This window comes from Silene latifolia, chromosome 9 (genome assembly GCF_048544455.1).
Source record: "Silene latifolia isolate original U9 population chromosome 9, ASM4854445v1, whole genome shotgun sequence".
Classification (NCBI taxonomy): domain Eukaryota; kingdom Viridiplantae; phylum Streptophyta; class Magnoliopsida; order Caryophyllales; family Caryophyllaceae; genus Silene; species Silene latifolia.
In genome coordinates, this window is record NC_133534.1 from 10767883 (window position 1) to 10789496 (window position 21614).

A 21614-nucleotide genomic window follows, 5' to 3' on the forward strand; every position below is an offset into this window, starting at 1 on the left:
GATAAGGCCGACAAGAAGGCTTCCCCTTACAAACCTAGGGCTTTGTCAAAGACGAAGGATGCCTCTAGTGTTTAAGTCATGGTGATTGCTGGTTCTACTATTGAGGAACAAATCCAAAACATGAGTAATCTGCTCGAAAAGATGATGAAGGAAAATGAAGAGAAGAACAAGAAACTTGAAGAACTTCAGAAAGAGGTGGTGGAGCTCCGTGAGAAGAAGATAGCAAGTGAGCACACCGACTCCGACAAGGATGGTGATACCGATAAGGATGATGACAAAGATGATAGTGGAAAGCCTTCCAGCCATGCAATTGGCGCCTTCACTGAAAACCAAATCCAGCAGTTGATAGTCAATACAATCAAAAGTCAGCTAGGCAATAGCTCGACCAGCAGTGAGCGCTACATCAAGCCTTATACTAAGAGGATTGACAGTTTGTGCATGCCTCTTGGTTATCAGCCTCCGAAGTTTCAACAGTTCGACGGGAAGGGAAATCCAAAGCAACACATCGCCCACTTCGTGGAGACCTGCAACAATGCTGGGACTGATGGTGATCGTCTAGTCAAGCAGTTCGTGCGTTCCTTTAAAGGATCCTGCACAAATTAAAAAGCTAAATGCTGATTTTGGTGGCAGCAACTAGATCGCTAATTCTAAATCAAAAACATGTAATCATGGAAAAACTTTTATGTATGTCGTTAGGTTCTGAATTGTCTATAATAAATGTGATTTATTCTTGTTTGCTATTACCCTGGTTATCAGCAAAAAAACTCAAATAATTTTGGTGTAACCATACAATGATATCGTGTCATGTTGTGTTGTGTTGCATGCATACGACAATCTTAATTACCCAAAATAAATATTTAACCAATTACGTTCACATAGTTTTTCCCTTATCCCTTTTTCTCTTTAAAATGAACCGAATAAGTAAAATTGATATCAATGGCAAACTGATTTTAAAATTGTGTGATGTGGGTGATTCCGACTTTATTATGAGCAACATAATTTCAATTAGGGGTGCTCACCGGTCCAAAACCAGACCGGACCGGACCGGACCGGATGAACCCGTGGACCGGATAACCACATATCCCAAGACCGCGGACCGGACCGGTTAGAAGGGGACCCGGACCGGACCGGTACTAATTTATAAGGCAATTTAGTTTTATTTTTTTATGTGGACCGGACCGGACCGGACCGGAGACCGGTCACCATATTTTTTGGGACCCGGAGACCGGACCGGTATGTATCCGGTCTGGACCGGACCGGACCAGCCGGTCCGGGTCGGTCCTATTTGCCGGTCCGGACCACTTTTTGTTCACCCCTAATTTCAATGCATTTTTAACCACTTCAAATAAACAGTTAAACTTATGCTTCTTATAACTAGAACTGGTAAATGGGTCAACGGGTCGGGTTCGGGTCAGGGCAATTCGGGTTGGGTCAGTTTGGGTTTGCCACATTATCGGGTTAGTTCGGGCCGGGTCGCTTCGGGTATGTTTGTCGGGTAATTTTCGGGTCAAGCGGGTCGGGTAATTTTCGGGTCAATGATTAAGAAAAAAAAAGCATTTCAAGTCTTTTGGGATTAATTAAAGTTATGTTTTTTCGGGTTGGGTGGTTTCGGATCGAGTCATTACGGGTCCATGAAAGCTCGGGTCGGGCCGGGTCAATTCGGGTTTCGGGTGTCATTCAAGTCAATTTTGGGTCTCGAATCAGCCTTTTCGAGTCGGGTCAATCGGGTCGGGTTGATTTTGCTAGGTCTACTTATATCCCTTACACGGAATATTTAATAAGTCAAAGAGTACCATGAGAATGTTTTATATAAATTCTTGTCATGGTAAAAGAAAAACCTTGACATTACGAGTTTCATCCCGATCAATATACCCATATTTGACCTTGTCGTATTTAACCGAATTCAAATTCCAACTCGACTCGACCTGAAACGGTATATTGACCCGATACGGCCTGAATCAGTTTAACCTCTACTCAAACCGACCAGCCCAATTAGGCAATTACCATCTCTACCCATACCTCTAAAACCCGAATTCAAGCTCACCGGTCCGACCCATTTAACAAGTCTACTTGTGATTTGTATGATGCACGTTGAGCTGAAAAATGAATTTAAAATTCACAAAATAAAGAGATGAACAAGTGAACAACCTTATCAGTTATCATTCCAACAAACCATCAACAGAACAACACTAACGGCCTTCAACCCACCAAAATCACCCTTTACACAATACAAATTTCATCGATTAATTACATAATTAATTATCCCTTTTCACACTTACTTAGTGATGTCAACAACAATTCAAGTGTTTGAATTTGTCTTCAAAGATTAATTTAATTCCTTAAAAACTTGGAATTATTACAAAAATTACTTGTTAATTTTTCCACCATTAATGGGAACTCTTACTAGTTGTAGCAATTTCAGTACCCTCAATTTACGCACCGCGATTAATGGAGGAGTTTCAATTACAACCCGGAAACGAGGGCGACTTTTTAAGTCCCAATTTGGGTTGAATTACAAGAATTGTTATTTATGTCAAAAGGGTTTGAAGAAAGAATTTCTGGGTATTGAAAAAAATGTGAAACTTTTTAATGGGTTAGTGTGTTTTAGTAGTAATGATGATGACAATGATAGTAAAAGTTCGGGTTTGGGGAAAGATTCGAGTTTGGCGACGAAAGAGAAGGTGGTGGAAGAGAGTGAGGAGAGTAGTAGTAGTAGTATTGAATTGGGAACACAAAATGAGGAGTCTGATTCATTTCCTTCATCTTCTGGGGTAAGTTGAATTGTTTTGATTTTGTAGTGTTATGTATTTTAGTTATATGTTGGGTTAATCTTGTTGTTAAGTTGCATGTTATGTTTGTACTCTCTCCGTCCCAATCATTTGTTTAGCTCGGATTAAAATACCCCTCATTGACAATATAAAAGGTAAAGAAGTGATTGAGACGGAGGGAGTAATTTATAGTAAATGGATGAATTGTTTAGGTGAAGAAATTTGGTTTGGTAATGATTGTGCTTCAGTGAGTTGTTTATCCCTTGGATTCATAAAGTTTGTGGTGGTTATGTGAGAATGTGAGATTGTTCAAGCTTACTGAACTTAGGGTGTGTTTGGATACAAAAAGCGGAGGGAAGGGGAAGCGAGGGAAAGTGGGGGAGGGAAGGTGAGGTGACATATTATTCCTTACATGTACTCTCTTTGCGGGTGTATTTGGATACAATTTAGGAGGGAAAGGGAGGGAAGGGAAAGGGAGAGTAGGTGTGTTTAGTTATAATTTCCCTCCGAATATTTCCAATGCTGCAGGGATTTTGATTTGCTTTGGAGGAGAAAAAAATGGATCCCTCTGAGTCCCTCCTGCTCTATTTTCTTACCAAACAAGAAGAAATTGCATCCCCTTTCTCCCTCCGGCCTCCCCTCCCTTTTCCTCCGAACCCCTCCATCCAAACAAGGCTTACATGTTCACCATCTTTAAAATCCAAAAAAGGGAAATATTGCACATACACTTTATCTTGAAATACAAATTTGCTTTCAAAAATATGTGCACGCTTTGTTGCCTCGGACCCTCCTCGCCTCAGCCCGCCTTGTCTTTTAAAGTATGAAACAGTGTTGAAGCTGAGAATACAGTTTGAGTATATTGCAAATGAGCTTCTAAATCTTTTGATACATTCTTCTGTGTGGAACTGAAGTGAAGGTGGCAGGATATCATGTACGTATGAGCATATGAAGTTATGACAGTACCTTTTCTGTTATTCTAATCTTTCAGAAACTAGGCCTACAAGGCTACAAAGGAGGCTATCTTTGGGTACAGAACTTCTCGATTTTGTGAATATGTAATTTGAGCAATGATTTTATAAGCCAAGTATATTTTATGGTTATGCTATGCTTATGTGTATTTTTTGAAATGATTCAATCTGTCTAAACTAGCCTGCTAGAAGATAATTAGGAAAGGAAGAGGATGTGGGTTCTGATAATTCAGGAATTAGATGCGTCACTGAACATATTTTCCTTTCTGGAACGTATGTTGCAGATAATAATTAGACAACAATCTTCTTAGGTAATGGTATTTTAATCAATTTAAAGTGACTTTAAAGGCAACCTTCTACTTTGCAGACACCACCAGATTCACCCGTGGGAATGTCATACAACAATTTTCAAGTCGATTCTTTTAAACTTATGGAACTTCTAGGACCTGAGAAGGTGGATCCTGCTGATGTGAAGTTGATTAAAGACAAACTATTTGGATATTCAACATTTTGGGTTACAAAAGAAGAGCCATTTGGGGATTTTGGAGAAGGAATTCTATTCCTGGGAAACTTGAGGGGCGTTAGAGAGGACGTCTTTGAGAAACTTCAAAAGCAGCTTGCAGAGCTTGTTGGCGACAAGTACAATCTGTTTATGGTGGAGGAACCTAATTCTGAGTCACCTGATCCACGTGGTGGGCCTCGGATTAGTTTTGGTATGTTACGGAAAGAGGTCTCAGAGCCAGGGCCTACTACACTTTGGCAGTATGTCATTGCTCTACTTTTGTTTCTTCTGACCATTGGCTCTTCAGTTGAGCTTGGCATTGCATCTCAGGTATGTTAATTAACCCTATTTAATGAAGACGTTCTTTATGCATACTAAAGATTACATGTTCAAATTTTCTTTTAAGTCTCCATTATGTATCTATAAGAGCAATTCTACATTAGTCGTGATCATTGAAAATTTTATCCATGGGAAATCTGTCATTTACAGTTAAATCGTCTTCCTCCAGAGGTTGTGAAGTATTTCACAGATCCTGATGCTGTTGAACCTCCTGATATGCAATTGTTGCTCCCCTTTGTGGATGCTGCTTTACCACTGGCTTATGGTGTCTTGGGAGTTCAGCTCTTCCATGTAAATATCGCATTTACCTTTCTTCTCACTTAGCTGTGTTAATATAGGCCATGTGCTTATTCAATGTTGCTTGCATACCTGTGTATGCAAAGTTATGTTTGTTGCAACGGGTGTTTGAAGTTCAAGCTTTGATTGTGTGGTTGTACTATGTACACTTGTATGCTTTGTTAAAAATCTAGGCACAAGGCTCAGCGAGTCATTAGCCATAACACCTTAGGCCCCTTATATGCACCTTGAGCATAAGGTGCAACTAGCGGGGCACAATACTATGAATTCCATATTCTTCCTTTTAATTATGTGCTTCTTTGTTATGTTTCCTTTTGCCCCAATAACCGTATCTTCACTTCTTGCATGTTACCCCTCTTTAAATCCAAAAAAGGAATCTCGTACAATATTTTATTTTAAAAATACAAATTTGTTTGTAGAAACGGTGGGCTTTGTGTGCATGAGGCGAGCACCTTGTACGTTGTTGCCATGGGTCCTTGTCACCTCGGAGCACCTTATGCAGTTACGCTTGTGAAAACTAAGCTTGTATGCTAACTTGTTATTGGATCTATCACTAGCATAGTATCGATGAATAATGGTACATTATGATCTCTAGGATGGATGAGTATGGAGCAAGTCTAATTTCATTTGTGCAGCTAAAACGGCCAGCAATGTAGTTAAAGGACCAGTTGTCATTGTTAATAGATGTTTTTGTCCAACACTGGTTAAACCCTTTGGTATGTGTTTTTGTGCTAGAGTCTCGACCTCTCGGTGTCCTTTTTATTAGTACCCTCTCTTACAAAAAAAGGAGAGATATAGGTAGATGAGGGAATCGGGCTGGGAAGTAAAAACAAGGAGTATTTTGATTATGCTTGTGATGAAGAGGAGCTTATAGATGGTGTATCTGTAAGTGTTATTTGCTTGACTTGAGGTTTACGTGTTATATGTCCCTTTTATGGATGATGTTCTCAGTTATAGAGCAATAAAAGTACGTTGTTTGTGAGTCATTCTGTTGACCTTTGCATTGTTTGTCTTATGTCTACATGAAGAAAATAACTCTCTGCAGGAAATTGGGCATTTACTGGCAGCTTTTCCGAATAATGTGAAGCTTAGCATACCATTTTTCATCCCCAATATAACTCTTGGTAGCTTTGGAGCAATTACACAGGTAAGAGTGTTAGACTTGTCTTTCTATGCGCTTAAACAACTGTTTTGACAAAGATCCTCAGTTATGTGTGTAATAATGTGCTTTCTATTCTCTTAAAAGATTTATATGATTTGTTAGTTTTCTCTTTCACTATGGATGAGGAAATGTAGGGTATGAAGTATGGAGTCCTATTTATGTTAAAATACAAAAGAGACGGTTTTCAAATGACGCGTACTGAAAATCTGTTCAAAATACTTGTGGATTTCGCTGATGTCTGGTCAAGTGACTTGAGTTGATCTGAAAGTGAATAGTGATAAATAATTGGCTATGGTAGATTCAAATTTGAACAGATTTTCTTTGTGAAATTCAAAGACAATAACCTTAAATACGAATAATTGGACTAACTAGTGTTTGGGCTTTTTAGTTCAAATCTATCATTCCGGACAGAAAGACACAAGTCGACATATCAGTTGCGGGTCCCTTTGCTGGTGCTGTACTTTCTTTTTCCATGTTTGCTGTTGGTCTGCTGCTTTCCTCAAACCCTGGACCTACAGCAGATTTGGTACAAGTGCCTAGTACATTATTTCAAGGTTCCTTGCTTCTTGGGCTGATAAGTCGAGCGACTCTTGGTTACACGTATGTCCTTTTCCATCTGTCATACTTTTCACATTCACATAAATTTATTAAATTCGATGCCTTCATACACAAATTGGTCTAGTCTCCTGTTAGTGGAAAGAATTGTGCTCTCTCTAAACACCTAACAGTTCTTAGAAAGAACTGATTTCTCTACTTTCCAGCTGTGATAAACTTAACATGCTGTTTAATAATGCAGAGCTATGCATTCTGCCTCTGTTTTTATCCATCCGCTTGTAATCGCTGGCTGGTATGGCTTTGTTCTTTTTAGTCTCACATAGCTTATTCTTGCTATTTGTTTCATACGTTTTTGCTCCTTGTTCGTTTCTAGACGCTCCAACTAGTTGGCCACGTCCACCTTTCAAGTAGTTAATTTCCTGATATTATAGCATACCACCCTTATAAGGATTTTGTATTAGTGTACTATCATGTATCTCCTCTGCTACTTCTAGCAAAGGCTCATACTTAAACATAATAATGGCATTACTTCTGTAACGTAGGTTATTCGAATATTTTCAAGTGAATTTACTTATGTCAGGTGTGGGTTGACGACAACAGCTTTCAATTTGCTTCCTGTAGGATGCCTTGATGGTGGGCGTGCTGTGCAGGTATGTATGTCAAAACATAATATGTTATTTGTACAAAATACTTGATATAATGCCTATTTGATCAGACTCGGCCCATCATCTATCACAATTCACAATACTAAAATATGTGACTTTCTAGGAGGAAATCGGAAAATAATTTTTTGTTTACTTATCTGCCAAAACATTACGTCTTAGTATCTCAGGTTGATTTGTGTTCACATAAAAATGTATTACTGATGCAATTTGGTACAAACCGGTAGTAGTTCAGAGGGAATCAGAAATCTCGTTCAAATATCTAGTCCCCATCCCGTAAGTTAAGAGAGACCCACACGGCACACCCACTAGCTAGTGGATTCTTGTGATCTATGTTACTCAGACATGGCTGGCTAGAAGTAATATGAGAGCCGGGGTAACATAGTTTGTGATGCAGTAGAGCAATGTAACCCCAGCTGAGTAGATTGTTGACCCTTCCTACTTTACTACTTAACTAGTTGACAAAATGTTTTAGGGAAGCTATAAGCTTTGTACAAAATATGCTCGTTTTTGTAACTGTTTTTGGTTTCCACTATTTGTTGTCAACAGGGAGCTTTTGGGAAGACCGCACTCATTACTTTTGGGCTGGCAACTTACACATTGCTCGGTCTCGGTGTGGTATGCTTCTTTTCTCCTTGCATCTACTGACATATATAGTGGAATATACAATTGCGTGTTGATATATCGGAGCTGGTTAATGGGATGTTCTTTCTTTCTTTGTTCAGAACTCGATGTCACTATGTCACTGCTTGGTACTAATCTTTATCTTAAACCACTTAACAAGAAGATTGCTTTCAAAATATGTGATTCTGCTTTGATATAATCTACTCGTTTCTAGCTCCATACCGAAACCTAACTACATGTTTAGTTGAGACACTTCTTAAGCCATTCTCTCTCTAGCTTTCCCCTCCCTCTAAAAAAACCAAAAACCCTAATTAGTTTCTTGAGCCGTCGCCTCTCCTTTCCACAAACTTCCATTCCTTCTTCGGCTTTATCACTCCTCTTCCTGGTAACGGATCTTGGCTCCGTCTCGATCGTCCGACGGCCTGTTGTGGTGTTCTTGTGTCGTTCTCTGAGGGCGTTCCATTCCTCCGTTCTCCTGTCCTGTTATCGAAGGACTTGCTGGCCACTCTGGGGGGTTTCCCCTCTCCCTCGCCCTTTCCCCGTCCTGTTATGTGTCGCCTGTCTTGTTGATGAGCTTAGCTCTTTTTGGTGTTGTCGTTTTGTTTTTGGTTGTGGTCTTGGGACGATTTGGTGTTTCCCCTTCCCCCACCGATCGTTCCCTCTACCCCTTTCTGCTGGTGTCGGTTTAGGTCGTTGTCTTGATTGGTTTTGTTGCAAATAGCCGATGGTCCTGGGGTTCGGTTGGAATTTGGAGTCTCAGTGTCTGGTTCGGGTTCAGGTGTTTGTTGGGTCGGCCGTGTCGTTCGTGGTTGGTTTGTGGGGTCCTTTTCGTTCGTTGGCTGGAGTGAGGTCTCGGCCCTTTGTGTCTGTGGAGGCGTTTTGGTAGGATGAAGTCGGATAACTGGAAGTGGTTTGGTTGGGTCGGATGTGGCGGATCCGCCTGTTACTAATGTTTATTTCTGTTTTTTCGTGTTTTTTGTTATTTCAAATAATAATCTCCTGGTGGTATGAGGTGTCCTGTCCCCTTATCCACGAGTTAATTAGGCCGACTGGTACATTGCATCGGGTGTGTGTTGAGACTAGCTTGCCGCGGTCTCCTGAGATGGTTTTGGTAAGGGGGATATTTCCCCTGTGTTATCTACCTTTTTACTCGATTTTCTTGGCTACGAAGTTCTGGTCAACGGGGGTTGTGTTCCAAAGTGTAGGAGTTTGATCTCCTTTGGAGACAGATTTTTGTGGTCTGTTTTCCGCCTTTTCTTTCTACGTCCTTGGGACGTAAGTGCACTTTGTTCTCTTTCGTTGGGTCAAGGGGCTCGTTGGTTTCCAGCTAAGGTGTATCACAGCCAAGGAGATGAATCTCCAAGACGCTCTCTTGGGTCTTGTTGCAGGTATTTCTCTGAGGCTGTTTCGTTTAGGACGAGTAAAAATGAGTTTGTGGAGGCTCGTTGGTTCTGTGAGGAAGATTTTCACAGCCAAGGAAATGAATCTCCGAGACCCTTTCTTGGGTCTTGTTGCAGGTATTTCTCCGAAACTCCATCAATCACGACAAGCAAGTATTGGTGTTCTCCTTTGGCCAGCGCTGCTCATCCTTTAGAGAAGGTGGTAGATATTAACTTGGAAGGGCGTGTTCAGACTTTCGTCGTTCGCCTTCAACACGATGTTGTTAATCGATGCAACTGTTACCTTGTTCTAGTTTATGTTAGTGGTAGTACTCTAGTGTTTTATGTTGTAGTTTTTAGGTATGGTTTAGTGAACCGTACCACTATGATGTAAAACTCTTTCTTCGCAGCTGTCAAAAAAAAAAAAAAAATATAGCTCCATAGTCCATACCGAAAAATAATTAGGATTTGGGGAGTAAACAATAACCCACGAATGTAAAATCGAAAAAGAGCACTCATTTGGGTATTTTACCCTTCCCACTTGCACGTTTCTTAAATGTTGTATCGTATGGAAATGTGAATTCAAATGATTAGAGGGAGTACGTGTTAAATATCGCAGCATTATACCAGACATATACCTTGCGGCTTTAACTCCATTTCGTTGTTCTCCGTATGTGAGCTGTTTTCCCTTTGCCTTTGTGTATTTCAGCTAGGAGGACCTTTGTCGCTTCCTTGGGGACTCTATGTGCTGATTTGTCAGGTAATCCATGCAATGATCAACTATCTTCGAACTTATATTTCAATCAGCTAATTGACAGTAATATATTAACAGAGAACCCCAGAAAAGCCGTGTTTAAACGATGTGACAGAGGTCGGAACTTGGAGGAAGGCGGCTGTAGGGGTAGCTATCTTCCTAGTGGTGATGACATTGCTTCCTGTCTGGGATGAACTAGCAGAAGAGCTGGGTATCGGCCTCGTTACCACTTTTTGAATATTTTTTTTGACAGTGCATTGTATATGATGGAAATCATTTTTTCAGCATCCGATGATATACACAATTTTAGGTAGAAAAATTTTGTGCATCGATTCAAAGACGAGCCATTTGTAATGAGAGCGCTTAAATTTCATATCCATAAACATCATTGCTTCAGTAATTGCATGTCAAAAGGGCGTGTACGTGTAGTATGTAAGTTGATTTTTTATACAGATTGTAAAAGAAAATTGTAATATTTCAAATTCAAAATATGGGTATAGTAATTAATTGAATTTAACACGGAAAATTTCCGATGTTCTCTAATTGGGCAAAAAGCTGGACGCTCTGATTTACATCTAGGGTTGGATGAAATCCGTTTTCTATATCTTTTATTCGTCGGCAATCAAATTGTGTTGCCCACGAGTTAGCTCACTTTGTTTTTTGGTAGTTTAGAATCCGGTAGACTAGTGTGGAATGCATCGGTACCCCCGTTTCAAAAAAGAAAGGGTTTTTCCCATTTGTGCCCTCGTACTATTCACTTTTCCCATCTGTGCCCCTTCGTATGAGAACTTATTAACTGTGCCCTTAAACTTAATTAGTTGGCCCATCAGTAGCTAATCTTATATAAACCGTCTATTTTAGACGTTAAGTGCCATGTTGGCACGCTTAGTTGGCTTTTCTTTTTTGTTTTTTTCCCCAAAAACTTTCCCTCCATTTTTTTTCATTCTTTCCCTCCAAAGCTTCCCTCCATAACTGCTTCCCTCCATAACTTCACCTATATAATTCACTCCTCCCTCTATCTTATTTCATTATCAATCCTCCAATTTTTTCACACTCCTCTTATCTTCCTCTTATCTTAACAATGTCTTCTTCATCCAATTGGAGAAGGAATAACCCAATTGAAGATCTTGATTTTCGAAATCAAAAATGCGATTTATGTGGAAGGAATGCGGTTTTAAAGATATCGGGCTCAACATTGAATCCCCGGAAAGCTTATTTCAAATGTCTTGATTGTGACAAATTTGTTATGTGGCTAAGTGATGAACATGCATGTCATTAAGAAAAAAACTTTGTTGTTGAAGATGAAGAATGATTATGAAGATGAAGAGTGCATGAAGATAAAGAATGAAGATGTAATTAAATTTGAGCTTAATGGGTTGAAGTTGAAGTTTGAATAACTTGTTACTTTCATGAAATTTATGTTCATGTTTAATGCTTTAACTTTCATGAACTTGTTACCCATCATATTGCAGCAACAAACACATCTAGGGTTTCGAAAGACCTTCAGAGATGATTACATACCTGACAAATGAGCAGAAGGAGAGCACCGTCGAAGGGATGAAGAAGCGAGTGAAGAGAGTAGCGTTGTGGAGGTTGTGATGGGACAGTTGATGAAGATGAACAGGGGAAGTGAAGGGTTTGTTGAGGTTTTTGAATGGGAAGTGTGTGAATGACGATATGAGGAATGGTATTTTAGAGGGAGTATATGTTGGCTGCATAGTTGGCATAAGTTGCCAAGTCATATGCCAACTCACTGCCCAGTAAGACGCTTAGTTGGCAAAATGTGTGCCAACATGGCACTTAACGTCTAAAATAGACGGATTATATAAGATTAGCTATTGATGGGCCAACTAATTAAGTTTAAGGGCACAATTAATAAGTTCTCATACGAAGGGGTACAGATGGGAAAAGTGAATAGTACGAGGGCATAAATGGGAAAAACCCAAAAAGAAAACATTCTAGAGACGATTTGACAAATACATTATTCATATTCAATTTAAATAACCTATTTATCTTTTGGAATACGAAAGTGTAGGTACTCCCTTCGTCCCGGTCATTTCTTTACCTTTGATTTTGGCAGAAAGACCAAGGAAAGAGGGGTGAGTCAGTTATTGAATGATAAGTAGACCAAATTAAGTATGAAGAATCAAGTCATTCATTAAAGACATTCCTAAAATAGAAAGGTAAACAATTGGGTGAGACACTTCAAAATAAAATAGGTAAAAAATTAACCGGAATGGTATATTTTTACACTCGCTTTCGGATAGAAGTTTAGAAGTGATCAATTAATGCTCACAAACGAAGTGATCAAATAGAAGACAATTAGCAGATTGTAGACTCCTTTGAGACCTTGACTCAAACGAACGATCCACCATCAAATTACGTTCATAGAAAAATAGCCAACGCCAATATACGGCCAATACATTCGCCACGCTCCCAAGTCCCACCCAATTTCTTTTTTGCTGTCAATTTCCTTTTCCACCCATCTCTCTTCAGTCTTCTCCTTTTCCTTCTCACTTTCCAACTCTACCCTCCTCCTCCCTACATAACAAACTCGATCCAATTTTAATACGTTGTCAACAAGATTTTATAAAATAAGTTTAATTATATAGATATTTGTTATTACCCGATCCAATTCAAATTTCACCCACTACAAATTACGTACATCGTTGCTGTTGCTGAATATAAAATTTCAAAAATAACTCAATACATAATTCAATTTAATTGACCAAAGTTATTAACTATAACCGGCGACAATCCTAAATAACCTGAATTCTAACACGACACAAATACAATAAATTGCACAAACTCAATGCAAATATAACAAAATCGAAATAATCCCGAATCATATTCAACCGAACAACCCGTTACAAGATCCACGTTCTGAAACAAAATTCAAATAATCTCGAATCATAATCTACCGAAAAACCCGTCTACCAGATCCACACTATATAACCCTTCCCCATACCCCATTCCGTCATTTACTCATTCCGAAGTTTCATCCCTCCACACGCCCCAATAATTTCCCTCTCCACCAAACCAACAAAAATGGCGACGCTCCTCCGCCGAACCACAACCCGAACCTTCACAACCCCAGCTCGCCACCTCCTAACCCGACTCCACGCCACCGCAACCGCCACCGCCGCATCAACCACCACCGAACCAAACCAAAAAACCTTCTCAATCTACCGATGGAATCCAGATTCCCCAACCAAACCAACTCTCCAAACCTTCACAATCGATCTCAAACAATGCGGACCTATGGTCCTCGACGCCCTAATCAAGATCAAAAACGAGATCGATCCAACCCTAACCTTCCGCCGATCCTGTCGCGAAGGTATCTGCGGTTCGTGCGCGATGAATATCGACGGCTGTAACGGACTCGCGTGTCTTACTAAAATACCCGAACCTAAAGCGACCGAACCGACGATGATTTCACCATTGCCGCATATGTTTGTGGTTAAGGATTTGGTGGTGGATATGACTAATTTTTATAATCAGTATAAGAGTATTGAACCGTGGTTGAAGAGGAAAACTCCGGCGCCGGAGAAAGGGAAAGAGTATCCACAAAGTAAAGAAGATAGGAAGAAACTTGATGGGATGTATGAGTGTATTTTGTGTGCTTGTTGTAGTACTTCTTGTCCTAGTTATTGGTGGAATCCTGAGTCTTACCTTGGTCCTGCTGCTTTGCTTCACGCTCATCGGTTCGTGTTTTTATCGCTTTATTTCGATTTTTTGAGGTTGTTTTGTTATGGGTTGCATTTGATTGATTGATTGTTGGATCGTAGGATGCAATTGGGTAATTATGTTGATGTGTTTTGAAATTGTTTGATTGCTTTCGCCTTTTTTTCTATTGATTTTAGCTGATTAGGTTGATGTGTGTTGAAATTGGTTGATTGATTGATTGATGGATTGGTATGATATCGCGGTTTAGAGATCATTTGGGGTGGTTTATTGATGCGAGATAGATAGGGATTTAGTTTTTAAAGAACCAGGTTAAGAGGCCTTGTTTGGATAGAAAAAAAAGGAGGGAAAAGAAGGGGAAGGAGGAGGAGGGAAGAGAAAGGAAGGGAAGGGGAGGGGAGGGGAGGGAGAATGGAGGAGATGATTTTCCCTCCAAATCTTGCCTAGGTTGGTGGGGAAATAATTTGCCTTGTAGGAGGGAAATGGAGGGATCCATTTTCCCTCCCCCTCCAAATCCCTATACCTTCATTTTGCTAACCAAACAATGGACCCTTCCAATTCCCTCCCCTCACTTTCCCTCCAAATCTCTCAATCCAAACACACCCTAAGGGTTTGTGTGGGTGGAAAATTCTGAGGGAACGAAATTCTTGGTTTGGTTAGCAATTGTGATAGGAGGGTGTTAGAGGGATCCATTTTAGCCGAGATTAAAATCCTTCTTAGGGGGTTTCTTGAAAGGAGAGGAAAGGAACTCGGATGCAATCTCGGTTTTGAAATCGTTTGGGGATTTATTTAATTTTTAAACGGGATGGGTTATTTATTTGTAGGGGGAAAGAATTACGAAAGGAAATAGGTCGTAGTTGCCTAATTATTTTGATGTGTATTTAAATTGTTTGCTTTGATTGGAGGATTGAGGTGTTTGTTATGTACTTGTGTGCGATGATTCGGATGAACGAGGCTAAGGGTTTGTTTGGATGGAAAAAGATGAGGGAACACAATCTCTATGTTTGGTTTAAGGATTGTGGTTGGAGAGAAATAGAGGGATATATTTTCGTCTTACAGGCCTAATTAAAACTGTTAGTAAGATTTGGTGATCTTTCAAAAGACAATCTATTTAAAATTTTAAACATAGTGTAATGGTTTGGGTTTCTTTAAAATCAGGGGGCGTAAAATTGGCTGTTAGAAAGGAGAGGAAAGGAAATTGAATGCAATTAGAAACCCATTAGGAGCTTACAATTTTTACTCATCAGTAAAGGAAGATTTCGATCTTGTTGCATGAATAGGTGCGACATGTGAATTTTAGTGTTACTAATATGACTCTGGTATACTTGAAATGGGTGCGATTTATGGCTGTTTGAATACTTTTGATTGGTTCTATGTTGATTGGTTTGCTACAGATAAGGTATTGACGAATCTCAGTTGTATACTTGAAATGGGTGTGATTTACGGCTGTTTGAATACCTTCTTACACGTGTTGGTCTGAGTGATAATGCACGTATTTTGTGGGATAATTATGTTAGTAATGGATGGATAATGGATTTCTTTCCAAAGTATGTATGCTTCTTGCTAGTTGGTAATCTTGCTGGAAAATGCATGGTAGAAAAGTGTAGATCGAGGACGGAAGACTGTTGGCATGGTGTTGTTATAGGTTTAGGGATTTTTCAACGTGAATATCAAGAAATTCTAAATAATGATGGACGAAGTTAGAGTAACAGATAGATAATTCACTTAACCTTGGCTGGACGTGGAAAGTGATCGAACTATGTTGTTGCATGTTTGAGCATGATTTGCTTGCAACTCATGGCGTCAATTGTTAGTAGCCGAAGAAAACATGAAAAATGTCTGTGACAAAGTGAGTTGGAGGATCTGAGGTTGCGAGTTAGGGAGGTTTGAGTATGGGCCAGAAGACACTGGAAAATTTAGAGCTCGGCATTCTTGGATTTTTAAGAATGTATTGTTATCTACACAATGATAATTATTGTTGTAGGAGTATGTGTAATTACTGTTGTTTTGCATTTGAAGAACTAGGGCACAGTTGGATAGTACATAGGATTATAATATTCTAGTTGGATTGTAAATTATGTGGGGATTGGGGAGAGTTTGTGTGTGGATATGTTTATTCTTTTTGGGTAGTTTTTTCTTTCGTCTTTTCGATGTTTATTAGTATCATTTGAAATTTATAGTTTGAAATCTGCTAATTAGATGCTTTCAGGGTTGCGAGTCCGTGACCAATTTAATGTGCAGTAAGTCTTAAAAGTATCTCACTATACTGCTTATAATGATTTTCCCCCCCCCCCACAAAAAAATGTCAAACCTCTTGTACGGGGGGTTCCCTAGATTTGCATATTGCCTTTCGGTTTTAATGGAGGTTTTTCCACTCTTAGTTTTCAATTGTTACTCCCAGATCTGTGCTCATAGTGTGGCGTCAAGATTTGTAGCAAGTAACATGGGCTGTCATGTACGCCATAGTCGCTTGCTGTTAAAGATTATAAAAAAAAACGACCTTCTGAGAATTTTGAGACCAGTTCTATGCCCTGGTTCAGTTAGAAATCATTCGGAGCGGTGTTTTGGTGCAGAATTATGTATTTATAAGGGTAGTTAGTCACAGGTAAGGTGGTTTTACACTAATATTGGGTATATTGGGTATAACAGATCTAAGAGCACCCACAATAGAGAGGATGATTTCATCCTCTTGTTTTTTCACTCTCCCTCTAATTTTTCGACACCTCATCCCCTCTTTCATCCATATCATTTTCCACTATCTTCATCCCCTTATTTCCTCCTCTTCTATTTTTCTTCTACAATAGAGAGGATCCTCTAAAATTATTTTTCATATTTTTCTTATTTAATATCTTATGTGAATGAGTCACTTTATATATTTAATAATTTATAAATCCTCATGGCAAATTAGTACTAGCTAGTGGGCACAAGGGTCAATGTCTTCTTTCCTCTAAAAGTTGAGGAAGTAACCATCTTCCTCTATCTAAGAGGACATCCAATATAGTTCCCACAATAGGGAGGATGTCCTCTTAGAAGAGAGAGAGAGAGGGGTAAGAGGATGTACAATCCTCTCTATGGTGGGTGCTCTAACCACCATGAAATCATGCCGAAATGAAACCAACTTTTTTTTGCAAGATATTTGTATAAGGCGGCCTTACACAAGTATTTGTATTATAGGGGTTGAATTTTGTGGAAGTATACATATGAACATGGTTAAGGGTTTGTTTTGTTGGACAGATTCCGAAATATTGGGAACATCGGTTTTTTGTTTGGTTTTACCATTGTGGTAGGAGGGAAAGAGAGGGATTTATTTTCGCCTTACGTTCCCAATTCAAAACCCTTGCAATTTGAAGATCTTTCGGAGGAAATCAGATGCAATTGGCCAATTATGTTGATGTGCTGAAATTGTTTGTTTTTATGGTAATTAATTATAGGACTTTTTGGAAATATTCCGGATGAACAAGCTTAGGGGTTTGTTTGGGTGGAATTGTGGAGGGATTGAGGGAACGAAATTCAATTTTTGATTAGCAATTGTGGTTGGGGGGAAATAATCGGATCCATTTTTGTCTTACAAGCCTAATTAGAATTTCTCGGAAGATTTGGATCTTGAGGGTAGATGACATTACTCCATTTGCCCTCCTGACCATTTTATTGCTTTTCCCCCCTAAAATCTAGTGCAAGTGTTTAGGTATCTTTGAATCAGGGGGATAATGGCATTTAGAAAGGAAACGAAACGAAACGAAGTTGGATGCACTAGCCCTTGTTTAATGAATGGGTGTCACGTTGTGTGAAATGGAGGGTTAGTAATATGATTCTGCAATAATTGAAATGCGTGTGATTTAGATTTTTGAATACTTTGATTGGTACTATATTGATTTGAATGTTCAATTTCTTGTGATAGGTAAGGCTTGAATGTGGGTAAATTGGTAAATCTCAGCTGTTTAGGATTTGTCTGTAATAAAGGTTGACAATACTCCGAATTATGGATTCAGGAAAGGCAGATATAATTTTTTTTTGGTGGTGGAACAGGCCACCTTCTTACACGTGTTGGTCTGAGTGATATAGCATGCATTTTGTGAGCCAATTCAGTAGTTAGTATTTAGTAATGGAGAAATTTTTTTCCCTACTTTGTATGCTTTTTGCTAGTTGGTGCTCTTGCTGGGAAAATGCATGGTAGAAATGTGTAGATCAAGGCTGGAAGCCTGTAGGCGGGGATTTGTTCTGTATATAGGTTTAGGGATTTTTCAACATGAATATCAAGAAATTCTTTCTACTATTTATGAAGTATGTCATGGATCTGTTTTGTTGCATGTTTGAGTATGATCTGCTTGCGATTCACGGCGCCAATTGTTTGTAACTGGAGAAAACATGAAAATTGGAGTGTAGGTCGGAAGATACTGGAACAATTAGAACTTGGCATTGTTGAATTTTCATGAATGTTTTTTTTTTATTTCTGGCTTTCTGCACAATGGCATTTGAAGAACTAGCACACAGGTTGGAGAGTACACAAGAGTATAAGGTTTTAATGTTCTAGTTGGACTGTATGGGTGTAGAGATTGGGGAGAGTTGGAGTGTGGATTTATTTATTATTTTTGGGGTAGTTTTTCTTTCTTGTTCTTTTCGTTATAGCTTGAAATCTGTGAAGTTCGCCTAATCTAGACGCTTTCAGGGTCTTGAGCAACTTAAAATGTTCATTAGTATCATTTGAAAAGAAAAGTATAGCTTGAAATCTGTTTAGTCTGCCTAAACTAGATGCCTTCAGGTTTGTGACCAACTTAAACTGTTTATTAGCATCGTTTGAAATGTGTGGCTTGAAATCTGTGAAGACCGCCTAAACTAGATGCTTCCAAGTTTGTGCAATAAGAGTTTGAAATAACATGCTATGCGTAAAAAAAATCTGGGTTTGTTTCTAGGTGTTTTGATGTAAATCCCCCTCCCTCTCACCCACCTTCATGGGCTATCTTATTTGTATCTTGTTTTTAAGTTTAAACATACGTTTTCCCATTCAGTTTTCAATTGTTACTCTCAGTTATGTGCTCTTAGTCTAGCTTTAAATTATGCTGTTAAAAAACTAGGGCTATATTGTATACCTTAAGTCAGTTGCTGTCAAAATGTAATCGAAACCAGTCTCCTGAGAATTTCATGACCAATTCTTTGCCATGGTTTTATTTATGCCAATCTCAAAAAAATAGATGGTATGATGGACTGATGTTCTTTATATACACAAGTCCATGAAAGATTATTCCTCACTTATTTCTGAAATCTTTGCCATGGTATGAGTCTTGTGAACCAACACTTTGAAGCCTGTCCTTTACTTTAAGCTTGTGGGCCTGTGGCACTTGCCTTCAGTCTGATGTACGTGCGAGTCTGTTAATGTTGGTCATTATAATAGCTGTATAATAGGATGTGAAATCTTTTTTTAAACTCTTCTAGTAGATAGATGTTTGTAACCTATAATATCTGATGTTCATGCTATAATACTAAAGCAAAATTTGATGTGCTGGTGAAATTCTAAACATTCTAAGCAACTCGTTTAAACTTTTTTAAGCCTCATTTGAAGTGAAACGTTCAGCAAATATGATTTAAACTTTTTTAAGCCTCATTTCTAAGCAACTCGTTTTTTTTTTTGTGTTATGAAGACTTTATATGCACCCATGTCCTTATTTTAAAGATAAAGAGTCCCCAGTTAAAAAAACTCAGCAATGCCAAGTTCTACGCTTCGACATGTAGTACTTATGTTCAACACTCGTATGAGTCGTACTGACTATGAGAAACACAGGTGTGGTAGCGTTGCAGTTCTTCCCACTTATTAACAATTAATTATTTTTTTCTGGGATTGCAGATGGATAGCTGATAGCCGTGATGAGTACACAAAGGAGCGTTTGGAAGCAATCAATGATGAATTCAAGCTGTATAGGTGCCACACAATTATGAACTGTGCTCGGGCATGTCCCAAGGGTTTGAATCCCGCTAAGCAGATCCAAAAGATCAAGCAACTCCAGCTTGTGCAATAATTTTCTGTGCTTTTACATGTGTGAAGGGGAAATAAAAACTCTCTAGTACTCGATTATTTTTCATTATTGTTTTGAAGCGAAACAAACGTTCAGCAAATATGATTAGGGTGTACTAATAATTCAAGGACGTCCTTGTATTTCTCAACTGTTCTAGGTTTACAATTGTACTCAGATGTACTTATGGCACACTCCGTATATGCCTAGTGATTATGACATTTTTTTTTGACAATACCTTGTGATGGTTCTGAACTTCCGAATGGCGTAACTCTGCTATTTGGGATATTGGTACACATACCTCCTACGTTACCCACCCCCACCCTGACCACCACAATCCTCGTCATGAAGACTGCCGAACTCTGCGGTATCAAACCCCATTACTGGAAATAACCCATGACAGCTGAACAAACCATCCCCACCACGATGCACCTCCCACGAAAATCGTCCCCACCATTTCAAATGCCACAAACCTGTACCCACTTCCCGAAATGCCACTTAAATCTCTTCAAGTGTCTATCCTGCCCGTGTAACATCCTCCCTCACCTTGTCGAAACCTTCCCTCAAAGGCCACCACCACTAGTGAACCCAATAGCCAGTGCATCCCTAATGCCAAAATTTAAATTCTCAGTATACGAAAGCGACAATGATAATGCTGGCCTAATTACTCGAAATATTTTTTTCTTTTTAACATAAGTACTACAATGATAGATCGCAAAACAAAATGTTATTCCTCTTCATATTACACCGTCCATGACTCCGCGTATCTTATTTTAAAAAGAAAAGAATACGAAAGCGACATTGATAATGCTGATTGTGGAACCATTAAAAGCGTTATTGAAGGCGATATATCTTAGGAGTTGTAAATTTTAAATCAAAAGTTTTATCACCTAACAAAGAGGAGTGCCCATACTAACCCCTTGGATCCGTCATTGGTAGACCTGTCAAACAGGTTGGGCGAGTCGGGTAGAACACGGGTTGGATCATACGGATCACGGGTCGGGTTAGAGTCAGAATACGGTCAAAAATAGTTTCTAACGCATTTTTTTTAAGTCCAAAAAATATTTTTAACAAAACTAAAACATGTAATATTAATATTTTAATCATATTAATTATATTGACATAATTATAAATATAGTTTTTTTAAAATAATTATTTTATTATTAAATGCTATAAATCTATAATACTATATAAATTTGATATTTTTTTAGTTGTGTGTAATTTTAAGTATTCAAACAAATAATTTTTTACCATTAATTTAAAATATAATATATAAATATTAATATTTTAATAAAATTTTTGATTTATTTTCAATCTCCGCAAGCTGGGGTTTGACCTTAAAATAATAGGTCATTTTGAGTTCCGGTGTAACAAATCACAGGTCGATATTTTCGAATCTTGACATCAAAAAAACGGGTCGGATTTTCAAGTCTGGCCGGAATTTGACAAGTGTAAAGTCTAGTCATTGGATATTACATATAGTCATTGCTCTTTCAAGTACGATTTTTACTCTTTCACGGACTTTTTACCATTATTTTTCCTTCCCTTGCCCTTGCTCTCAGGGAAAAAAGGGGGAAAAACTAATTCCCTTTTCTCTCACAAAATTCAAATCAAATTAATCAATTATGGATTTTAATTCTCAAGTTAAGAGGTATTGGCCGACAAGGGAGGGGCGGTGGAGGTTGGTGCACAGCGGCTGTCGATGGTGGTGGTGGTTAGCCGTTGGCCTATGGCTATGGTCGACGTTACTGGGTGGGTGGTGGTGGTTGTATGGGGTGGTTGGTTGGTGGTTTTTGGAGTGAGTAATTTTTCATGTAAATTTGTAATTAGAACAAAATAGTAAATAAGGTCAAATAATAAGGGTATAATGGTCATTTATGTCCATGATCATGTCCATGAATGAGCATAACCCTTA

At 38.8% G+C, this 21614-nt stretch overlaps 2 protein-coding genes across 2 annotated transcripts; both read left to right on the plus strand.

The window, feature by feature from the left end:
* Nucleotides 1–2103: 2103 nt before the first annotated feature.
* On the plus strand, nucleotides 2104–10561 carry LOC141599079 (putative zinc metalloprotease EGY1, chloroplastic). Its single transcript, XM_074418979.1, has 10 exons — nucleotides 2104–2771; nucleotides 4104–4568; nucleotides 4728–4868; nucleotides 5920–6021; nucleotides 6425–6636; nucleotides 6833–6883; nucleotides 7172–7241; nucleotides 7803–7871; nucleotides 9966–10016; nucleotides 10089–10561. The coding sequence occupies exons 1-10, from the start codon at nucleotides 2391–2393 to the stop codon at nucleotides 10245–10247; spliced, it is 1701 nt and encodes a 566-aa protein (XP_074275080.1). The 5' UTR covers nucleotides 2104–2390; the 3' UTR covers nucleotides 10248–10561.
* Nucleotides 10562–12981: 2420 nt separating this feature from the next.
* On the plus strand, nucleotides 12982–19934 carry LOC141599089 (succinate dehydrogenase [ubiquinone] iron-sulfur subunit 1, mitochondrial-like). The gene is made up of 2 exons (XM_074418989.1): nucleotides 12982–13714; nucleotides 19534–19934. The coding sequence occupies exons 1-2, from the start codon at nucleotides 13059–13061 to the stop codon at nucleotides 19703–19705; spliced, it is 828 nt and encodes a 275-aa protein (XP_074275090.1). The 5' UTR covers nucleotides 12982–13058; the 3' UTR covers nucleotides 19706–19934.
* Nucleotides 19935–21614: the final 1680 nt, after the last annotated feature.

What these genes read in the sequence shown, in the direction of transcription:
- LOC141599079 (XM_074418979.1), top strand. Translation starts at nt 2,391, where the DNA reads ATGGGAACTCTTACTAGTTGTAGCAATTTCAGTACCCTCAATTTACGC. An exon ending in CATTTCCTTCATCTTCTGGG is followed by an intron (nt 2,772 to 4,103) that starts GTAAGTTGAATT and finishes TCTACTTTGCAG; the next exon opens with ACACCACCAGATTCACCCGT. An exon ending in AGCTTGGCATTGCATCTCAG is followed by an intron (nt 4,569 to 4,727) that starts GTATGTTAATTA and finishes TGTCATTTACAG; the next exon opens with TTAAATCGTCTTCCTCCAGA.
- LOC141599089 (XM_074418989.1), top strand. Translation starts at nt 13,059, where the DNA reads ATGGCGACGCTCCTCCGCCGAACCACAACCCGAACCTTCACAACCCCA. An exon ending in GCTTTGCTTCACGCTCATCG is followed by an intron (nt 13,715 to 19,533) that starts GTTCGTGTTTTT and finishes CTGGGATTGCAG; the next exon opens with ATGGATAGCTGATAGCCGTG.